The sequence below is a fragment of the Babylonia areolata genome, chromosome 20 (genome assembly GCF_041734735.1).
Source record: "Babylonia areolata isolate BAREFJ2019XMU chromosome 20, ASM4173473v1, whole genome shotgun sequence".
Taxonomy (NCBI): Eukaryota; Metazoa; Mollusca; class Gastropoda; order Neogastropoda; family Buccinidae; genus Babylonia; species Babylonia areolata.
In genome coordinates, this window is record NC_134895.1 from 8884151 (window position 1) to 8902732 (window position 18582).

Below are 18582 nucleotides of genomic sequence, written 5' to 3' on the forward strand. Positions count from 1 at the left end.
TGGAGCAGGCAGTGACCGACAGTCTTGAGCAAAACACAGCTCTCTCCATTCCTTTCACTCTGTGTTATCAAACATCTACAACCTTGGACATTTCCCTTCAGACTTACCTATACTGCTTTCTGACTGAATACAGCTTCCACATGGCTAAAATGTGAAATTCACTCATCTGCGATTCCTGAAACAAATTCTAGAAATGCCAAAGAGCTTTTGCATGTGTTTTGATTTTTTAAAAATTATTTCCACATCACCTTTCCTGAAAAAAAATCCAAATATACACATGCACTGCTGTTACATCATAAGCAAGGAGATAATTGAAGGTGCAGTGTGAAAATATACCAATGCACTATGAGAAATCAGTGATTCTGAGACCAATACCAGTGGCATCAAAGCCACAGTTCAACCATTGCTGACAATACACCTAAGAGATCCTGTTGCTGCATGTTAGACACAAGTAGAGACATTCTTCTGCATTTTCAGCCACCTCCAATGCACAGGACTGATTTGTATGGCACAACTCTGGACTCCCATCCACAGGTGTGATGTTTGAACCTCAGAAGCACCTGATGGAGTAAAGGTGGTGACTGTTTTCCAATCCTGCAAGAGCCTGAATCCCATTGTCCATACATGCAGCAGACCAAACTACCAACCCTCCCCCACCACCACTACCACCCCACCAACCCTCTCCCCTATCCCTCCCCACCACCACTACCACCCCACCAACCCTCTCCCCTATCCCTCCCCACCACCACTACCACCCCACCAACCCTCTCCCCCATCCCTCCCCACCACCACTACCACCCCACCAACCCTCTCCCCTATCCCTCCCCACCACCACTACCACCCCACCATCCCTCTCCCCCATCCCCCCCCACCACCCACCAGCCCTCCACCAACCCTCTCCCCTATCCCTCCCCACCACCCACCAGCCCTTCACCAACCCTCCTCTCATTTCTTCCCACCTACAGCCTCCCCCCCCACACTCCCCACAAAACTCCACTCACCACCCCATCCCCCTCTATCTCTCACCACCCTTTCCTCCCATGCCCCTACCCTCCCCAATCACTCGCCAACACAGACTCACAAACACACACACACACACACACACACACACACACCAAATTCACAATTCACACCGCAACCACCCCCATCACAACGCCCACCCCAACCTCCAACCCCCTACCTGGACAGGAACTTGATGTAGGAGTGGTTCTCGGCCAGCACAAAGGTGGCCCAGTGTCGGAGGAGCTGGGTGAGGGAGGCCAGGGCCTGCCGACACTGCAGGATGTTGAAGCGGCCCGAGGAGTTGGGCACGTGCAGGTAGCGCGGCAGGGGCAGGTCCTGCTCCAGCACCAGACCCAGCCGGTGAGAGTGCATCCACTTCTGCCACACGCTCGTGTCCAGCATCACCGCCCGCTTCCAGAACGACGCGAACGACGACAGCTTTGAGTCGCTGGTGAGGACAAATGAAACCAAATCATAACGCACTGCTCCCAGAAAGGGGTTGAACAATGACACAATTCGCTGTAAAAAGAAATCAAATCCCATCATAATGCACTGCTTCTAGAACAAGGTGAACAACAATAGCTTCGAGTCGCTGGTGAGGAGAAATCAAATCAAATCATGTTGTTGCACTGCTTCCAGAATGAGACAGAACAATGACAGCTCTGAGTCACTGTTGGGGGGGTGAGTGGGGTGGAGGAGAAATCAAATCAAATCAAATCATGTTGTTGCACTGCTTCCAGAATGAGACAGAACAATGACAGCTCTGAGTCACTGTTGGGGGGGGGTGAGTGGGGTGGAGGAGAAATCAAATCAAATCAAATCATGTTGTTGCACTGCTTCCAGAATGAGACGAACAATGACAGCTTTGAGTCACTGTTGCGGGGATGGGTGGGGTGGAGGAGAAATCAAATCAAATCAAATCATGTTGTTGCACTGCTTCCAGAAAGAGAGCAAACAAAGACAGCTTCAATTTGCTGCTGGGGGGAAAGGGGGGGGGGGGGTGAGTGGGGTGGAGGAGAAATCAAATCAAATCAAATCAAGTTGTTGCACTGCTTCTAGAATGAGACAAACAAAGACAGCTTTAATTTGCTGTTGGGGGGGTGAGTGGGGTGGAGGAGAAATCAAATCAAATCAAATCATGTTGTTGCACTGCTTCCAGAATGAGACGAACAATGACAGCTTTGAGTCACTGTTGGGGGTGTGAGTGAGGTGGAGGAGAAATCAAATCAAATCAAGTTGTTGCACTGCTTCCAGAATGAGAAGAACAACGACAGCCTCAATTCACTGTAGAGAGAAATCAAATCAAATCGTTTTGTTGCACTGTTTCCACAACAAGGTGAACAATGACAGCTTCAAGTCACTGTGGAGGGGGGGAAGGAGGAGGGGGAAGGGAAGGAGAAATCAAATCATGTTGCACTGCTTCCACAACAAATTAAATGACAACAGCTTGGAGTCGCTATTGGGGGTGTGAGTTGGAGGGGAGGAGGGGGGGGGGGTGCAGAAATCAAATCAAATCATGTTGTACTGCTTTCAGAACAAGGTGAAAAATGACAGCTTCAAGGCACTGTGTAGGGGTATGGGGGAGGAGGGAAAGAGAAATCAAAATCATGTTGCACTGCTGTTTGGGGTCAAAGGCAGAAGAAATCAGTTGAATCATGATGCATTGCTTACAAACCAGGCCATTTCAGGGTTTAATACCCATCAGTTCCTGAAACCTGTCAAAGAGAAAGTGACATAAAATTAAAAGGACAATTTGAATCTAATCAAATCATGTTACTCTACTTCCAGAATGAGGCGAATGAAGAAAACCAAAAAAACCAAATTAATGTTAAAAGGTAAATTCACCTGCATCTTTTGTTGCTTACCGTCATGCTGATCACACATATGCTGAGACATATGAAGACTGTAAAAGGTCAAATAAAAACAACTCATGTTGGTTATTGCCCAATCAACTGCAAAGGAGCCATTTCAGGGCTGAATACTTGGTGGTTCTTGAATCAGCCAAGAGAAACCAAAATAATATCAACAGTTTAATCAAAAAACAACACCAAAAATATGTACGACAAAGCAGAGGTGAGAGAGAGAGAGAGAGGAAGAGAGAGAACACTGAACACTGAACACTTTAATGTCAATAGCTTTACAGCCCTAATGACATGGGGGTTCATAATACAAATAACAACATGCATCAATAGTAATAATATTGATGAAAACCAAAACCAAAACGAAATCAATCAATCTGTGCAACAAAGTGCAGTTCGACCATCCATTCAAAGTAATGGCATGTAGAGAGAAATAAAAACAAAAACATATATAAATGTATAACATAATATTTTCCATATGAGAGTGACAACACAGATTTCACTTTTCACAATGAGCAACACCTGATACTATTTTATTATTGTTGAGTTTTTTTTCGTCGCATGTTATTCGCTTCTGCAATATATTTTGCAAGTGACTGTAGTGAAGTTTCCTGATTTAAATTAAGCACTCCAAAAATATCTTCATACTTTGCTGAATTTGTTTTAAATACAACACATTTTTCTCGAATATCGTCATAAGCTTTACAACTAAACAAAAAATGTAACTCATCCTCCCTTGAATGCCCGCACATCGGACAAGGGGAGAGTAACGAGGGCTCAGTCTGAAACCACTTTTCATAAGCATTCAAACCAATCGTTCTCGTTCTAAATCTGGCGAGACTTGTTCGGTGCCACTTGTTTGTCACGACTGTGATATATTTTTCTGTTTGAAATATACTTTTAAAACTATAAAACCATCTATATTTCTCAGTGCTTTCCATTTTACCGTGCCAATTCTGTTTATATGAAGCAATTAGCCTATCTTTGAATTCTGAAACAAATCCTTCTACACATCCAACTCCCTGACACATCCACACAATCCCAAATCCATTTACAGTTAATGTCTTCTTTACAAAATATACCCAGTTTTCCTTCCCTCTCTCATGTTCATTTACTAACATTTCATACGCCTGCTTACATAATCTCGATGTGGGTAGCCTTATTAATTTTAACCAATATTTTATACATTTCACACATGATTTAATGTATAATGGGTATCTACCACTTTCTCCATATAATACAGTATTTGAAGCATGTAATGGAACATTTAAAAAACGTTTAATAGCTAATGTATGTACTTTTTCTAAATCTTTGTTATCAGAAAGTCCCCAAATTTCGGCACTGTATGTTATCATTGGTTCTATTTGAGTATCAAAAAGTTTCCAAAATATATATGAATCTATCGAGCCTAACTTACGTAAACACCTTAAGATTTCTATAACCCCCTTCTTCCCCTTTCTACAAATTTCTGCTACTGTCCTTGTCAAACTCAGCTTAGTTGTAAAAATCATACCAAGATACTTATAAGCATTAGTTACCTTCACTTCATCAGTTCCATAGTGCCATTTTTCATATCTAGATAAGTAACCACCTTTTCTAAACACAACTACATTTGTTTTCTCAAGATTAACTTTTAAAAATAATCTATCTGCTTCTTGCTTTAATATGTTCAGCTGATTTTGAAGTCCTATGGCCGTGTCAGACAAAAGAATTACATCATCTGCAAATAACATGAGAAACAGTGAGAGAGAGAGAGAGAGGAAGAGAGAGAATGCACAGATTTTATGAGTCCAACAATGACTTTTTGGAGTCACCGTGTGTTACATGTGTGTCGAGGAATTAACGAATTAAGGTTTTATTGCGTACAGACCATAGGCATCATTGCAGTGGGTAGTTGATGCATGCTGACAATAGTATTCCACTGACATTCATTCATTCTAATTTATTTCATTTTATCTATTTTATTATCATTATAATTTTTCAACTATATATTTATCTATTTAATTTTGTCTTATTTCATCTTTAATTCTTTTTACCTTTTTTTTTCCCCCCCTTTCTAAAGGCCTAAGTGTGTTGGGTTACGCTGCTGGTCAGGCATCTGCTTAGCAGATGTGGTGTAGTGTGTATGGATTTGTCCAAACGCAGTGATGCCTCCTTAAGCTACTGACACTAATACTGATCATTCATGCATGTATGTGGAGGGGTAGACGGACAGAGGGAGAACAGACAAGCAGAGGTAATCTTTGATGCCAAACTATATTTAAACATTTTTTTCTTTTTTTACTTATCACAACAGTAAAAAAAAAATTTTTTTTTAAAAATTTTAAAAAAAAAAGTCAGTGGTGGCGTCACCAGACCACTTACTTGCTGCTGAGCTGTGAGTTGATGACTGGGTTGACTGGGTCCAGGACAAACAGGGGCACACCACTGCGGATGTACTCAGGCACCTCGTAGTTTGCTGGGTTGCTGTCAAAGGACTGCAGGTGAACCAGCAGCTTGTCCGTCTGGCCAATGCTGAAACCACAGTCAAATGCACCATTGATTTCTCAACCTTTCAAAACACATCCTATCCCCTTCATGCTTGCTGCAAATCTCCAACATGGAAAAAAGATAACAAAACAGGCAAAAGCCTTCCTGACTAGGAAGAAGTCAAAAAACAAAGTGCTCCCAATAAAAATAAGATAGGATTCCTTTCGTTTTTTCCGCATTGGCGAATAGTAGTTTGCACAGGACAGGAATGTCAGACCCCTGCCGGAGTCTGCACTAGTTGGGTCACGGTTAAGTATGTGTAATTAAATTTACATTTAGAAATACTGTACAGTCACATTTATGCACACACACACACAACTAAAACACATTTATCAAACAGACTCACATGTGTGTGCACATCCATAAGTCAAAAAAGAAAAGCAAAGAAACACAGATGATGCTGACATCACTCTCATATATTCAAGCATGTACGCACTTGCACACAAGCATTCACATGCACACAGAGTTATTTCTTCAGGAGTTCAGAATGCATTGGTACGGGGCAACAAGCTACCAACATAAACAAGAATACCAAACCTATGTTAAGGACTTACTTTTGCAACAACTGCCAAAACTTCTTGATGTGAGCAGAGCGGTAAACACTGTTGATCTTACGACCAGAGTTGCAGGTGATTTCATGCAGGAAATCGTAAGTGCCTTCCACAAAGATCTCCACCTTGGTTGGAATTCTGCAAAAAAGTAGAGAAACAAATACTGGTGTGACTTGTGCAAAAATAAAATCTTTTTTTTTCTCTCAGCCACTGGCAATGTTATACTCTTTGAAGAGGTTCCCTCAATGACAATTACATTTTTTTATGGATATTAGTTCCAGTCTTTATGACAATATTCATCACAAATGTACACACCAAAATCAAACTGGAAAGTGTAGGAGATTTCCTCCATAAAGATTTTTCAAACTTGTCTGCTCAACAGACAACAATCATAATTTTGATACTGAACATCATACTGACTAAATATGATCTGCTCATCTTCAAGATAAAGCCTTTCATAATTTTTCTCAAGATGAAACATCCAACAAAACATAACCCATACTGGATATCGCCTGTTTATGTTTTGTTGGGTTTTTTTTTGTTTTTTGTTTTTTTTTGCTGCCCCATTCATCTGCACCGTTTCAGTGGCATTACTCCCACGCCGCTCATTTAGATTCCCCCATACACTGCCACACCTGGGTTCGTCCGTCGCAGTTCCAGCGTCGGGAGTCCACAGGGAACCATCAATGTTAGGTCGCCAGGAGGCCACACACCAGAGGAGACCCTGCACCGCTGTTGAGTCACTTCGGTGGTGTTCAGTGGTGCCTGTTCTGTTTTAACGTACTTAGGACACCACCTACTAAGCCCCCTACTAACGACAATAATGGCTTAGTCGCGGAGCCAGACTGAGTAAGCGTCCCTCCCAGAGTGAAGACTGCCACCACGTCCCTCAAACAACAGCCCCCCATGAATCTGCCGACACTGACGACATTGACAGGACTCACCCCAAGCACGGAAGTGGAGGGGTATCGAAACTGAGGTCACCATGAGAGCAGGGCATGAAAGGCCACAGACTTTGAGACTATTTTGTTTATACTGATGACGATGAAGGAGGAGGAGGAGGAGGATGACGATGATGATGGCGATGTTGCTATGGAGACGCCTGTTTATGTTTTTGTTCAGGAACAGGACAGTCAGATGGAAATGTTGCTCAACTGTTTGCTCCCCACTCCACTAGACCTTGATTGCTGGTCTGGGTGGTAGTCATTTGAAAGAAATGACAAACCAAGATGCATTTAGCGCACATAAAATAACCCACAGCATCAAAAGGAACGTCCCTAGCAAAATCCTGCAGCACAATCCACTTGGATGGTAAAACAAATACACTGGCTGACAGGAAGAAAGAAAAGAAACAGAAAGGGTGGTGCTGCACTGTGGTGACTGCAGCACTGTGGGTACAGCTGAAATTTCAGACAGAGAAATATTCGTTTTTTAAAAAATAGTGCTAAACAGTAAAGAACGCAGAAGATGGGGCAGCAAAAAAAATCTCCATCCTTCTCCCAAAGTTGTCTCTCCACCATGACAGGTTGGGAGGAAAGCAATTGTTGTCAGTCAAAAGTCACTGCGTATGCATGTGGGCGTGAGCATGTGTGTGTGAGAGAGAGATGCTGTCGTATCTGCCTGTGACCCTGTGCCATGAAGAAGCAGTGCCAGAACTTACTTATTTTTCTCTATGGGCCAAGCAGCAGTAGCTCCATATTCCACCTTGCCACTGTCTCGCCATGGCAGCACCAGTTTCACCTCAATTTCACTGCCCCCTGAAAGATGATAACAATACTAACAATAACAATAATAATAAATATTATTATCATCATTATTATTATTATCATTACTGTTATCATTATCATTCTCAATATAATAATTTCCACAACCAAAAATGATAATAATAAAACGATTCAATCAATCAACAAGTAATTGCATGGCACTGAATCTTGTGCGGAGACAAATCAAAGTGCTTTCAAACTACTCACTCACAAACATACATTGCTCTAATTCAGTGGAATGAAAGATAAAACATAAATACATGTAGATAGAAAGCTAGAGAAAGTGCTGACCAGGAGGAGGAGGGGAGGGGTGGGCTGTTTTTGATAAAGGGCAGCTTTCAAGATCAGACTTGAAAGAGCTGAGCACAGAGATTTGACAAAGCGAAAGAGGGAGCTCCAGAGAAAACCATACTCACCAATTTCAAAATATGCACATCAATTACAACTCCTTGTCTTCAAACAAATACAATGTAAAAACAAATACATTAAAGCCAGACACTACAGAGATGATGCAATTTGTTGTAATGACCTGGGTCGCTGCTTGCTGACTGTCGTTGTGGCCTTTATCACAGGCGGTGCTTTGGCTGTGAAAAACATTGTTGTTGATGCTGACACGGTTGTGAAAGTTGTGATATGTTGTTACTGCAGCAGTTGTTGCTGTTCTTGCTGTTATAATAGTAGTTTCCTCAAAACTGTAAACAATGCTAATTTTATGCTTGTTTTTTTTAATGGTTGCTGGTGAGACAGTGTTGCTAAATATCTCCAACTGTTCTTGTGCTGGACTGTTATTAGTGGTGCTTTGTTGAGGTGAAAATAGGATAAGGGGGAAAGGACAGACAGAGACAGAAGACAAGACTGCACGCATGAAAAAAAGTAAAACTATACAACCCAAACCAACAGAAAGGCAATAAGATAATGACTGTTATTAATAACTGGTGCTTTGTTGAGGTGAAATTAGGATAAGAGGGAAAGGACAGACAGAGACAGAAGACAAGACTGCACACATGAAAAAAAGTAAAACTATACAACCCAAACCAACAGAAAAATAAGATAAAAAAAAAATTTAAAAACTTAATCTAATTCACCATCACCTGTAACCATAACTTCACTGTCAACAGCCAGCAGTCCAAAACAAGCTAAATGTCTTGCAACCTGCACACACAATCCACAGACAGGCACTGCGACAAAAAGCTGCAGTTCCATCGCATGACGCCAGACTGACCTTTGAGGAAATGAACCTCCCTGATGGTGTAGCCTTCCCGCAGTCGCACTGACAGAACGTCACTCAGCCCTGCCTGTACCGTCCGCTCCGAGTGCCTCTTTCGCAGAACCTCCTGCCCAAAACTGCTGCCGTGAACTGGGTGTGTGTACAGGCGTCTGAAAAAAACAACAACACAATTATATATAATCAGGGTTCCCAGGTGGTGGGCATGAAGCCAAAAAAGGACCTTTAAAGGACTTTATAAGGACCTCAAATCAGTTTAAAAGGACCTTTGCCGACATGACTTTACAGTACACCCCAATCTATTTGACATGCAGAACAGCAGACACTTACCTCTCATAAACGGAAGAACAGCTAATCCCATTTGACTGTCGTATTTAGTCTTTGCAATTCACGTCACTGTAGGCTAGGCCTAAGCAAAGCAGCAGCAGCAGGCGTGACTCACAGCCACTGTACCACGCTTCGCGTCTGCCACCGAGCAGAAAGCGCACTACTGTTAGGGCCTAGGCCTATAGGCTGTATCCTCCTACAGTAAGTACTGAGTTTCAGACGATCGTGTCGGCATCTTTCAACGCGCTTTGCAACTTGCGGTTTTGGTGTCGAAGGTGTTTCAGTTTCGTTCTCAAGTCTCTTTCTCTTCATAAAACAGGACTTAACAGTACCTTTCAAAAATTAAAAGGACCTCCTGATGAGTTAAAAGGACCAACTTGCTGAATCAAAGCACTTAAAAGGCCTTTTGACCAAAATCCAATTCCTAAGGACTTAAAAGGACTTGAAAGGACCCTACGAACCTTGTATAATACATAAGGTCACCACCAGAGATCTCATATTGCTGCCTGTCTTGTGCTGTCATAACTAGCTTCTCCCAGATAGAGCCATGTCCATTCAGTTTCATATAGAGAGAAAGAGAAAGAGAGAGAGGGAGAGAGAATGAATGAATGAATGGTTTATTCACATACGCCATCGCCCCTCATGAAAGGGTGTCAGAAGAAACACATTTGAGAAGATAAAAAATAAATAGATAAACAAGACAAATATCATATTTTGTCAAGCAATATACACTTAACTAAGTAGTACACTGCAGATAAATAACACACGCATATTTAACGAAACTCAGTAAATTTATACACATGTGGCACAAGTTTAACAAATTGATTTTAGGACGCAAGACTAGAGAGACAAAGAGAGACAGAGACAGAGAGACAGAGACAGAGACAGAGACACAGAGAGAGAAAGAGATATTTGGACAGTTTTATCATGTACAGCCCACTGCCCCTCAAGATGTGGTGCAGGTGAACAATCAGTGAACATATTCAGATATTGTCAATTCAAATTCAATGAACAGTCTACCAAAAGCAACATAGAGAGGAAGATAGACACAGACAGAGATAGACAGACAGACAGACAGACAGAGAATGTAGATGAATACACTAAGAGAGAGAAATTGTACAAGAGAAATACACAGAATGAAATATTCAAGAGAACTATACAGAAGGAGTTGTTGAATGAGACCAATGCAAAAAACAAGACATTCACAGAAAATGATTCAAACAAAAGAAACATACAGATTGGGTCATGCGAAAGAAATTATCAGGTGACAAAAGAAATACACAAAACGAGCCATACAAAAGAAATATATACAAAACAAGTCTGATAACAGGATTATACAGAGTGAGTCATACAATAAAAACATACAAACTGAGTCATATAAAAAGATATACAATGTGTCATTAAAAAAGAAAAATATGAAACGAGTCATACTTCTTATTCATTTGTGGGATGCAAACTCTCACATCCACTTGTATGTACATTAGTGGGCTTTTATGTGTATGACCGTTTTTACCCCGCATTGTAGGCAGCCATACTCCGTTTTCAGGGGTGTGCATGCTGGGTATGTTCTTGTTTTCATAAACCACCGAACACTGACATGGATTACATGATCTTTAACAGGCGTATCTGATCATCTGCTTGTGTATACACACGAAGGGGGTTCAGGCACAAGCAGGTCTGCACATTTGTTGACCTGGGAGATTGGAAAAATCTCCACCCTTTTCCCACCAGGCGCCGTTACTGAGATTCGAACCCGGGACCCTCAGATTGAAAGTCCAAGGCTTTAGACACTTGGCTATTCCATCCATCAAACGAGTCATACAAAATAAATACGTAGATTCAGTTATACAGAAGGAGCGGAAGCAACTAAGCGATTATTTCCATCATCAGGGAGCTTATAGTTATAAGGTGGTGTATGTTGAATAAGAACAGGCACTGGTAACCACAACCAAACTGACTCAGCAGCAGTGCAGGGTCTGCTCTGGTGTGTGGCCTGCTGGCAACCTAACACTGATAATTCCCTGCAGATTGCCAGTATTTGAGACTGCAGCAGTGTGGCTGTGGGAGGACTCAGAATGAGTAGCATGGGAACAACACTGAAATGGTGCAGACGATGGGGCTGCAAAAAAAAAAAAAAAAAAAAAAAAGTTATACCAGAGAGAAGGAGGGAAACAGCTGAGCGATTTCTGAAAGGCATGAAGTCTGACCTGTGAATCCAACTTGGGGAGCCAATGACGTCAGGGTCGTCCTGGGAACCATCGTAACAGAAGCCCTCCAAGCCCTTCTGGAAGGACCAGTAGTACATGGCCTGGTGGTACACATTGGGGGCACCGCTCTCGTCTTCGCTCTGTACCCACACATCACACACGTTTCCTTCTTTGTCGCCTTGCAGTCACGTGGCATTGCAGTTCATGATCAGATACATGCATTGCAAGCTCCACTCCTCTCTCTCTCTCTCTCGCTCTCTCTCTCCCTCTCTCTGTGTCTCACACACACACACACACACACACACACACACACACACATTCACAAATACACAAATTCAAATACAAACTCTCACACACATACACAAGCACAGACAGATTTGCGCAATATATAAATATCAGCATCCCAAAAGCAAAGCAAGCAAGCAACAGCAGCTGCAGCAGACAACAGCAACAGTATCTGAATGGCATCAAGAATAATGTGTGTGTGTGTGTGTGTGTGCGTGTGTGTTCATTCCTTTCATAATTTTACACCAGTTCAATATGAGTCAAATTACATGAATATGCATGCATGCATGTGTACACCTGTGCAAGAGCATGTATATACATGCTTAAGCACGCGAGCACAAGCTAGTGGGCGCATGCGCGTGCATGCATGCGTGTGTGTGTGTGTGAAGCATGTTCTGCCTGTCTGCATGTGAGTGCGCATGTGCATGTATATATATATGTGTGTGCGTTTATGGCATTGAAAGTATTTGTGCAAGCATGTGTGTGCATGCCCAGATATGCATGTATGTGTATGCAAAAATTTGTTATTTTTTCAATTGGATCATTTTGTTCTTTGACTTCTTGCTATGATGACAGCATGCTGAAGTCATACAGAATCGATGTGCCCATCACAAATCTAGTTAATATTTTCTCAGAAATAGCATACCACCTGCATACTACCTGAAGATTTTTCTTCTTCATTAGTGCAGTTCATGTTCCACTCCAGGCCTAAACATAGCTGAACTGCACTGATGAGCAAATGCGTCAAAAGATTATGCCGGAAGATTTTCCATTCACAACAATGCGTAATTTCATACACAGTACACCCATTATCCTTATTTCTTTTTATTATTTTAGGAAATAAAATAAAACAGTTTCAAAGTCTGAGACATAAAAAGCTGTTACAAACTGTACTTTGTCAGATCTTTCTACAGAAAATGATGAAGTTTAAGTTTGAAGAAAACAAAAAAATGAAAGCTGATTATTCAAGCAATTTACCACATCAGGGCAAGTAAAGAAGTAGCCACCAAAGGTTGCCGTGGCGATGAACTGCATGAGTTCAAAGTTGGGCACATGCCCCAGCTGTCGCTGCAGGTGGAGGGCGGAGCCGACCTTGAGGAAGGAGCAGGTGATGGTACTGTTGCGCAGCTGTGTCAGCAACGCCTCCATCAGGTTGGCCTCCGGCACTCCCACCACCCCGTCTGTGATCACCACGATCCCTGCACCACACAAGTCACACAGATCCCTTTAGTCATATCATATCTGACAGGCGCAATAGCCGTGTGGCTAAAGTGCTGAACTATCAATCTGAGGGGGCCCAGTAACAGCACCTGGTGGGTAGAGGGTGGAGATTTTTCCAATCCCCCACATCAACATTTGTGCAGTCCTGTTTGTGCCTGAACCCCCTTCAGGTGTATACGCAAGCAGAAGATCAAATACACACATTAAAGATCCTGTAATCTATGTCAGCGTTCAGTGGGTTATGGAAACATGAACATACCCAGCATGCACACCCCTGGCTGCCTATATGGACGTGTAAAAAAAGCCATGCATGTATATGCCCACCCTTGTACATACACGAGTGAACGTGGGAGTTGTAGCCTACAAACAAAGAAGAAGAAGATATGATATTCTACGGACAACTCTCAAACTAGGGGGCAAGACTGCATTGGCTCTAAGCTGCAGCCTTTCAGGAACCATCCCAATGACAACTGTCATAAACTCTCTTGGCCGAAAGAGTGGGGATGTAACTTAGGTTAGACACTGTCCCCTATAATCAAGTTTGTGTCCACGTATTGGGGATAGCATTTGCCTCGTCTGCTGTTCTGATTGTCATATTTGTCATACACAAATAACTATCGTACTTTTTACAGACAATATAGCAATGATTTTTTCTTCCTAAGATTCAATCCATGCACCTTATGACAGAATATGCTAATGTATTATTCAAATCTGTTGAAACGCTGTCACGGATCAGAACTGTATCAAGGCACATATCCAAGCACAGCAGTACACATTGTTCATAGTGGTGAAAATGAAAGCCATTAATTTCTGTCACTGCTGCTTCACATCATCAAATCACACCTACCAAGTCTGTTGGCGCATTTATTGTCTAAAGCAGAACATTCTTTCATAAAAACTGGCATGGTTCCCTAAAAATTATCATGAGCAGATTTAGGAAGGTTGAGATCAACAAAGCAGACAAGCTAGCAGATGACACAACATGTGAAACGGGGACGATGATCACAACAGGGCCTCAACATTGATTTCTGTTGAAGGTGCAAACATTGCAGCAAAAATGATCTGACTCATTAATACTCTTTCTATTTTGATTTTTTTGCTTCAATCTTGATGTGTGCCTTACGACATGTTGTGCCTTCTCTATTGTTAAAATCTTTTTACTTTTTTTGATTCAGATGGTGTGCTTTATAATCCAAATCATTTTGGAGTAAGTAAAGTACAATAATCATAGTTCATTTTGATCAATTTCAACTGCCTGTTCCTCTTTTATCAGTTGGTAATATCTTTTCGCAGTGCCAGCTCATAAGTGCATACATACGTTCACAAGAACTCACACACATGCCCACACACTCAGACAAACTCACATCCAAACACACACTTTTTCTCTCACTCTCAGACAGACAGACAGAGACAGAAAACACACACACACACACACACACACACACACACACACACACACATGCACAAACACACACACACAAAACACAACTTAACACAACACCACACAACACACACACACACACACACACACACACACACACAAACACCCATCCCACCCACCTACACCACACAAACACCACACACACACACACACACACACACACACACTCACACACACAAACAAGCACTCTGTCATTTCACACAGCCTACCAGAGCTGGAGTTTTCAGGCAGCATTTGCAGAGCGAGCAGTCCACAGCGCAGCATGTCCACCAAGCCCAGTTCATGGGCATACTGAATCTCTTCTGTCAACTTGTGCATCAGATTCGCCTTGTGCTCCTCGTCCTCATTCATGTCTCCACAGCTGACACCACCTTCCACTTTCTGTCAAGAGAAGAGACAGAAAATGGTGGGAAATGCACAAAGACATGGAATAAATACAACACATTGTGAACTGATGCAGGTGCGTACACACATGCCTGATGCACACACAAACACAGAGAATACAAAATCACATACTCACACACACATGTGTGCATGCACACACACATATATACACATATGCACACACACAAACATGCACACACACACACACATATGCACACCTAGAGGTATGCCATGACTAAAGGGAATGATATTCTTCTTTGTTCATGGGCTGCAACTCCCACATTCACTCGTATACATGAGTGGGCTTTTAGTTGTATGATCACTTTTACCCCCACTATGTAATCAGTCATACTCCATCATTTTCAGGGAATTTGGTGGGGCAACGCCTGCTGTATACAATGCCTGCGTCCTCAGCACCTTTCTGTATGGCAGTGAGGCGTGGACCACACATGTTTGTCAGGAAAAATGACTCAATACCTTCCAACTGAGAAGCCTACAGCGCATACTCGGATTCTCCTGGCAAGACAAGGTGACAAACACCGAAGTCCTGACTCACACTGGCCTCCCGACCATGTATACCATGCTGAGACAGTGTCGGCTGCGCTGGCTGAGCCATGTTTGCCGCGTGAAAGATGGTCACATCCCAAAAGACATCCTTTATGGAGAGCTCGCCAAGGGGCAGAGAAGCAACAGCCGCCCACAGCTGAGATACAAAGACGTTTGCAAACATGACATGAAGGCGTTTGAGATCAACACTGAGTCCTGGGAGGACCTTGCAGATGACTGCAACAGCTGGAGAAGCACTCTCAAGAATCAGCTACGGATTGGTGAGGACAAACTGTCAGCTGCTGCAGCAGAAAAGCGAGCTTGCAGAAAAGGGACGGCAGCCGACAGACCAGCATCAGCTTACACATGTGACCGCTGCCACAGATACTGTCTCTCTCACATCGGTCTCTACAGTCACAGGCGACACTGCTTGGTCCAAGCAGACAGCCCAATTAGACATTAGATTGGATATACTCTACCCATGGTCAGCCATGACCGAAGGAGGCCTACTACTACCATGGTGGGGCATAACCCACCGAAAGCTGACATGGATTACAGGATCATTAATTGTGTATTTGATCTTCTGCTTACGTATACACACATAGCCAAAACAACACATACACAAAAAATACTAGTCCAGAAAGCATGACCACTACTTATGAGTGCTGGAAACACACCAAATCCAATATGAAAAAAAGCTGTATAAGCTTTATCTTATACCCTCAATAAAAGTCATTTTGACTTTAGACTTGACCTGCCCCTTTGATTAGCGACAAGGGATGAGGGGCTGAGAACACTCCCCTAACCAACATCCTTCCCCCTCCCCCTCCCCCGCCAACCCCCTCCAAAACAGCCTGGGACAATACCCTGTCTCTCACCCTTGCGTTGAGCAGATCCAGGAGTTTGGTGAAACTGGTGGACAGTTTGTGCTCCAGGCCGTGCAGCTGGTCGCGGGTGTAGTGCAGGATTCTCTCCACATTTTCCTGGGACACACTCACCCCTTGGACCAACACCTGCACAGCACAGCACAGTCTTCGCTTACAACTCTCTTCTCACTGACACGCCCAGCAGGCCATGTCAGGCGTGAAAACATTTTATACACAAAAACACGCAAAAACAAAAACAAACAAAAAAAAGAAATAAACCACGACAACAACAACGAAACCAAAAGGAGGAGTTTGTATTATACTCCATGTTTGGTGTTTACATATACTTACCATGTCAAACTGATGCAAACTAGGCCTATGGTTTGCTCTGTTTGGCCAAATTTCGCGCGGCTAACAGTGAAAAGACGCCCCTCTTAGTCTGGCCCGCTCTTAGCCAATCAAACGCCTCTAACAGCTATAAGCGCTGAATCATTCCTTTGGCCAAGGCTCTCCACGCCATCTTGTCAGGTTTTCGCTCTGTCTCGTCTAACGCTTTTTTTGGCTATTAAGCGTTGTCATTTGGCCTTATTTTGTTGTATGCGGCTTGCATGTATATTGTGCTTACATTCTGTGTACTCGTTTCGACCCGGCCCCCTCGATTTCTTCGTATTTTTCTACCTCTGAGTCAATCCTGTCTTTCCTTTCTCTGTTAGGGATCGAATTGTTCGCTGGGTGCTTACGCGCGGTACTATGCCTCGTTTGCCATCCTACGAAGGCAGGGATCATGATGCTGGCAGAGATACTCGCCAAGAGACTCTCCCAGGCCCGGAGCTCATGATTTCTCCCGATAGGGACCGCGGCGATGCGTCTGCAGACGCTGATCGCAGAGGGGACGCTCGTCCCGATAAAACGGTCATGAAGGGGACCGGGGGGAAAAGGATACGAGCGTCACCTCCCGAAGTGTCCCAGCGCGAGGCGGGTGGATGGGGGAGTAGCACGTCCTCTCTTGGTGGTGGGAACTCGCGGCTGGGTGCGGACTCCCCTTACACAATGTTCAACATCATCAAACCACACAACTATACCAAGCTTGAAAGGGAACAGATGGAAAAGAAAACTAAACGTAAATTAATCTCTTGAAACAGTACCTGTATTTAAAACAATGTTACTGCCACTCATCATATTATTAACGTCATCATCATCACAATGATCCTTTCAGCCAGTTAAGTGTTTTTTTTACATCAAGGGGCCATTGCTGAGAATGCTGCACACTTCTGTACCTGTCACACCTGGAAAACAGCTAAAGGCTGAGTGCGGCAGAGCCCTGCCTTCTACAAACTTCTTCCTCCTGTGCTTTCATGGGCTGTAACTCCCGCATTCTACCTATCCACCTCTATGTAAATCCGCTTTTACTCTAGGCAGCCAGTTTTTCAGGGAAGGGGACAAGACAGGCGTGTTTGTGTTTGTATGACACCAAACACTGACTAGAGATCGGTTATGTGAATTGCCACTCTTCTTTAATTCTGTACGCTATTTTCAAGGATTACTCTCCACAATCCGATACACTGGGGACAGGCACTGACCTGATTAGCAGCACAGCAGACCACAGGTGTGTGTGCAATGACCGTGATGAACAACTTGGGAAGGAACATCAGCTGACTCCCAGGCAGCTGGAACTGAAAAAAGATCTTTTTGTGTTTTCTTTTTCTCTACTGCTTTTGCTTTGTTTTTTGTTGTTTTGTTGTGGGTTTTTTGCTGTAGCCTTGCCTAGGAAGGCACTCAATCGAATGTAAGTGTGTGTGTGTGGTTGTGTGTGTGTGTGTGTGTATGTGTATATGTGCACATGCATAAGTGGTGTGTGTGTGTGTGTGTTTGTGTGTGTGTGTGTGCACATGTATCTGTGTCTGTGTCTCTGTGTCTGTCTGTGTGTTTGAACATGTGTATGTGCACACGTTGTGTATGCACATGCTTTTGCATAGGTGCATGTTTACCTTGCAATATAAAAACCTGTTATTTCATCAGTGCACATAAAAACAAATCTTCACAATCTGTGTGAGGAACAAAAGAAACAAAAAACAAAAAAAAAAGAAATGAAGAAAAAGATGCAGGAAAGAAACGAAAGACAAACAAATGAAGGAAAGAAAAAAAAAGAAACAAAAATAAAAGAGAGAAACAGAAAGACAGACACAAACAAAAGTAAGTTTGTTTGCAAGAAATGATGGACACTTACAGGTTTGACCAGGGCACGAAGACACTTGCAGAAATTGTGGAAAATTTCCTGAGAAATTAGCTGTCCACGTGCAACATCCTGCAAATATCACACAACACACTGTGTTACTTCATGGCAAACTGGTAATTTTTTTTTTCTTTTTATCTTCT

At 42.9% G+C, this 18582-nt stretch overlaps 1 protein-coding gene across 2 annotated transcripts in view; it reads right to left on the minus strand.

The window, feature by feature from the left end:
* LOC143295013 (KICSTOR complex protein SZT2-like) overlaps positions 1 to 18582 on the minus strand; it is a 157514-nt gene that overhangs the window by 134121 nt on the left and 4811 nt on the right. For both annotated transcript variants that reach the window (XM_076606549.1, XM_076606548.1), the window contains exons 4-14: positions 18434 to 18511; positions 17787 to 17879; positions 16219 to 16353; positions 14620 to 14791; positions 12727 to 12947; positions 11464 to 11603; positions 8927 to 9081; positions 7602 to 7698; positions 5945 to 6079; positions 5226 to 5375; positions 1181 to 1450 (exon numbers count right to left, since the gene is read on the minus strand). In XM_076606549.1, the coding sequence (XP_076462664.1) occupies positions 1181 to 1450; positions 5226 to 5375; positions 5945 to 6079; positions 7602 to 7698; positions 8927 to 9081; positions 11464 to 11603; positions 12727 to 12947; positions 14620 to 14791; positions 16219 to 16353; positions 17787 to 17879; positions 18434 to 18511 (1646 nt within the window). The remainder of the gene's footprint in view (positions 1 to 1180; positions 1451 to 5225; positions 5376 to 5944; positions 6080 to 7601; positions 7699 to 8926; positions 9082 to 11463; positions 11604 to 12726; positions 12948 to 14619; positions 14792 to 16218; positions 16354 to 17786; positions 17880 to 18433; positions 18512 to 18582) is intronic.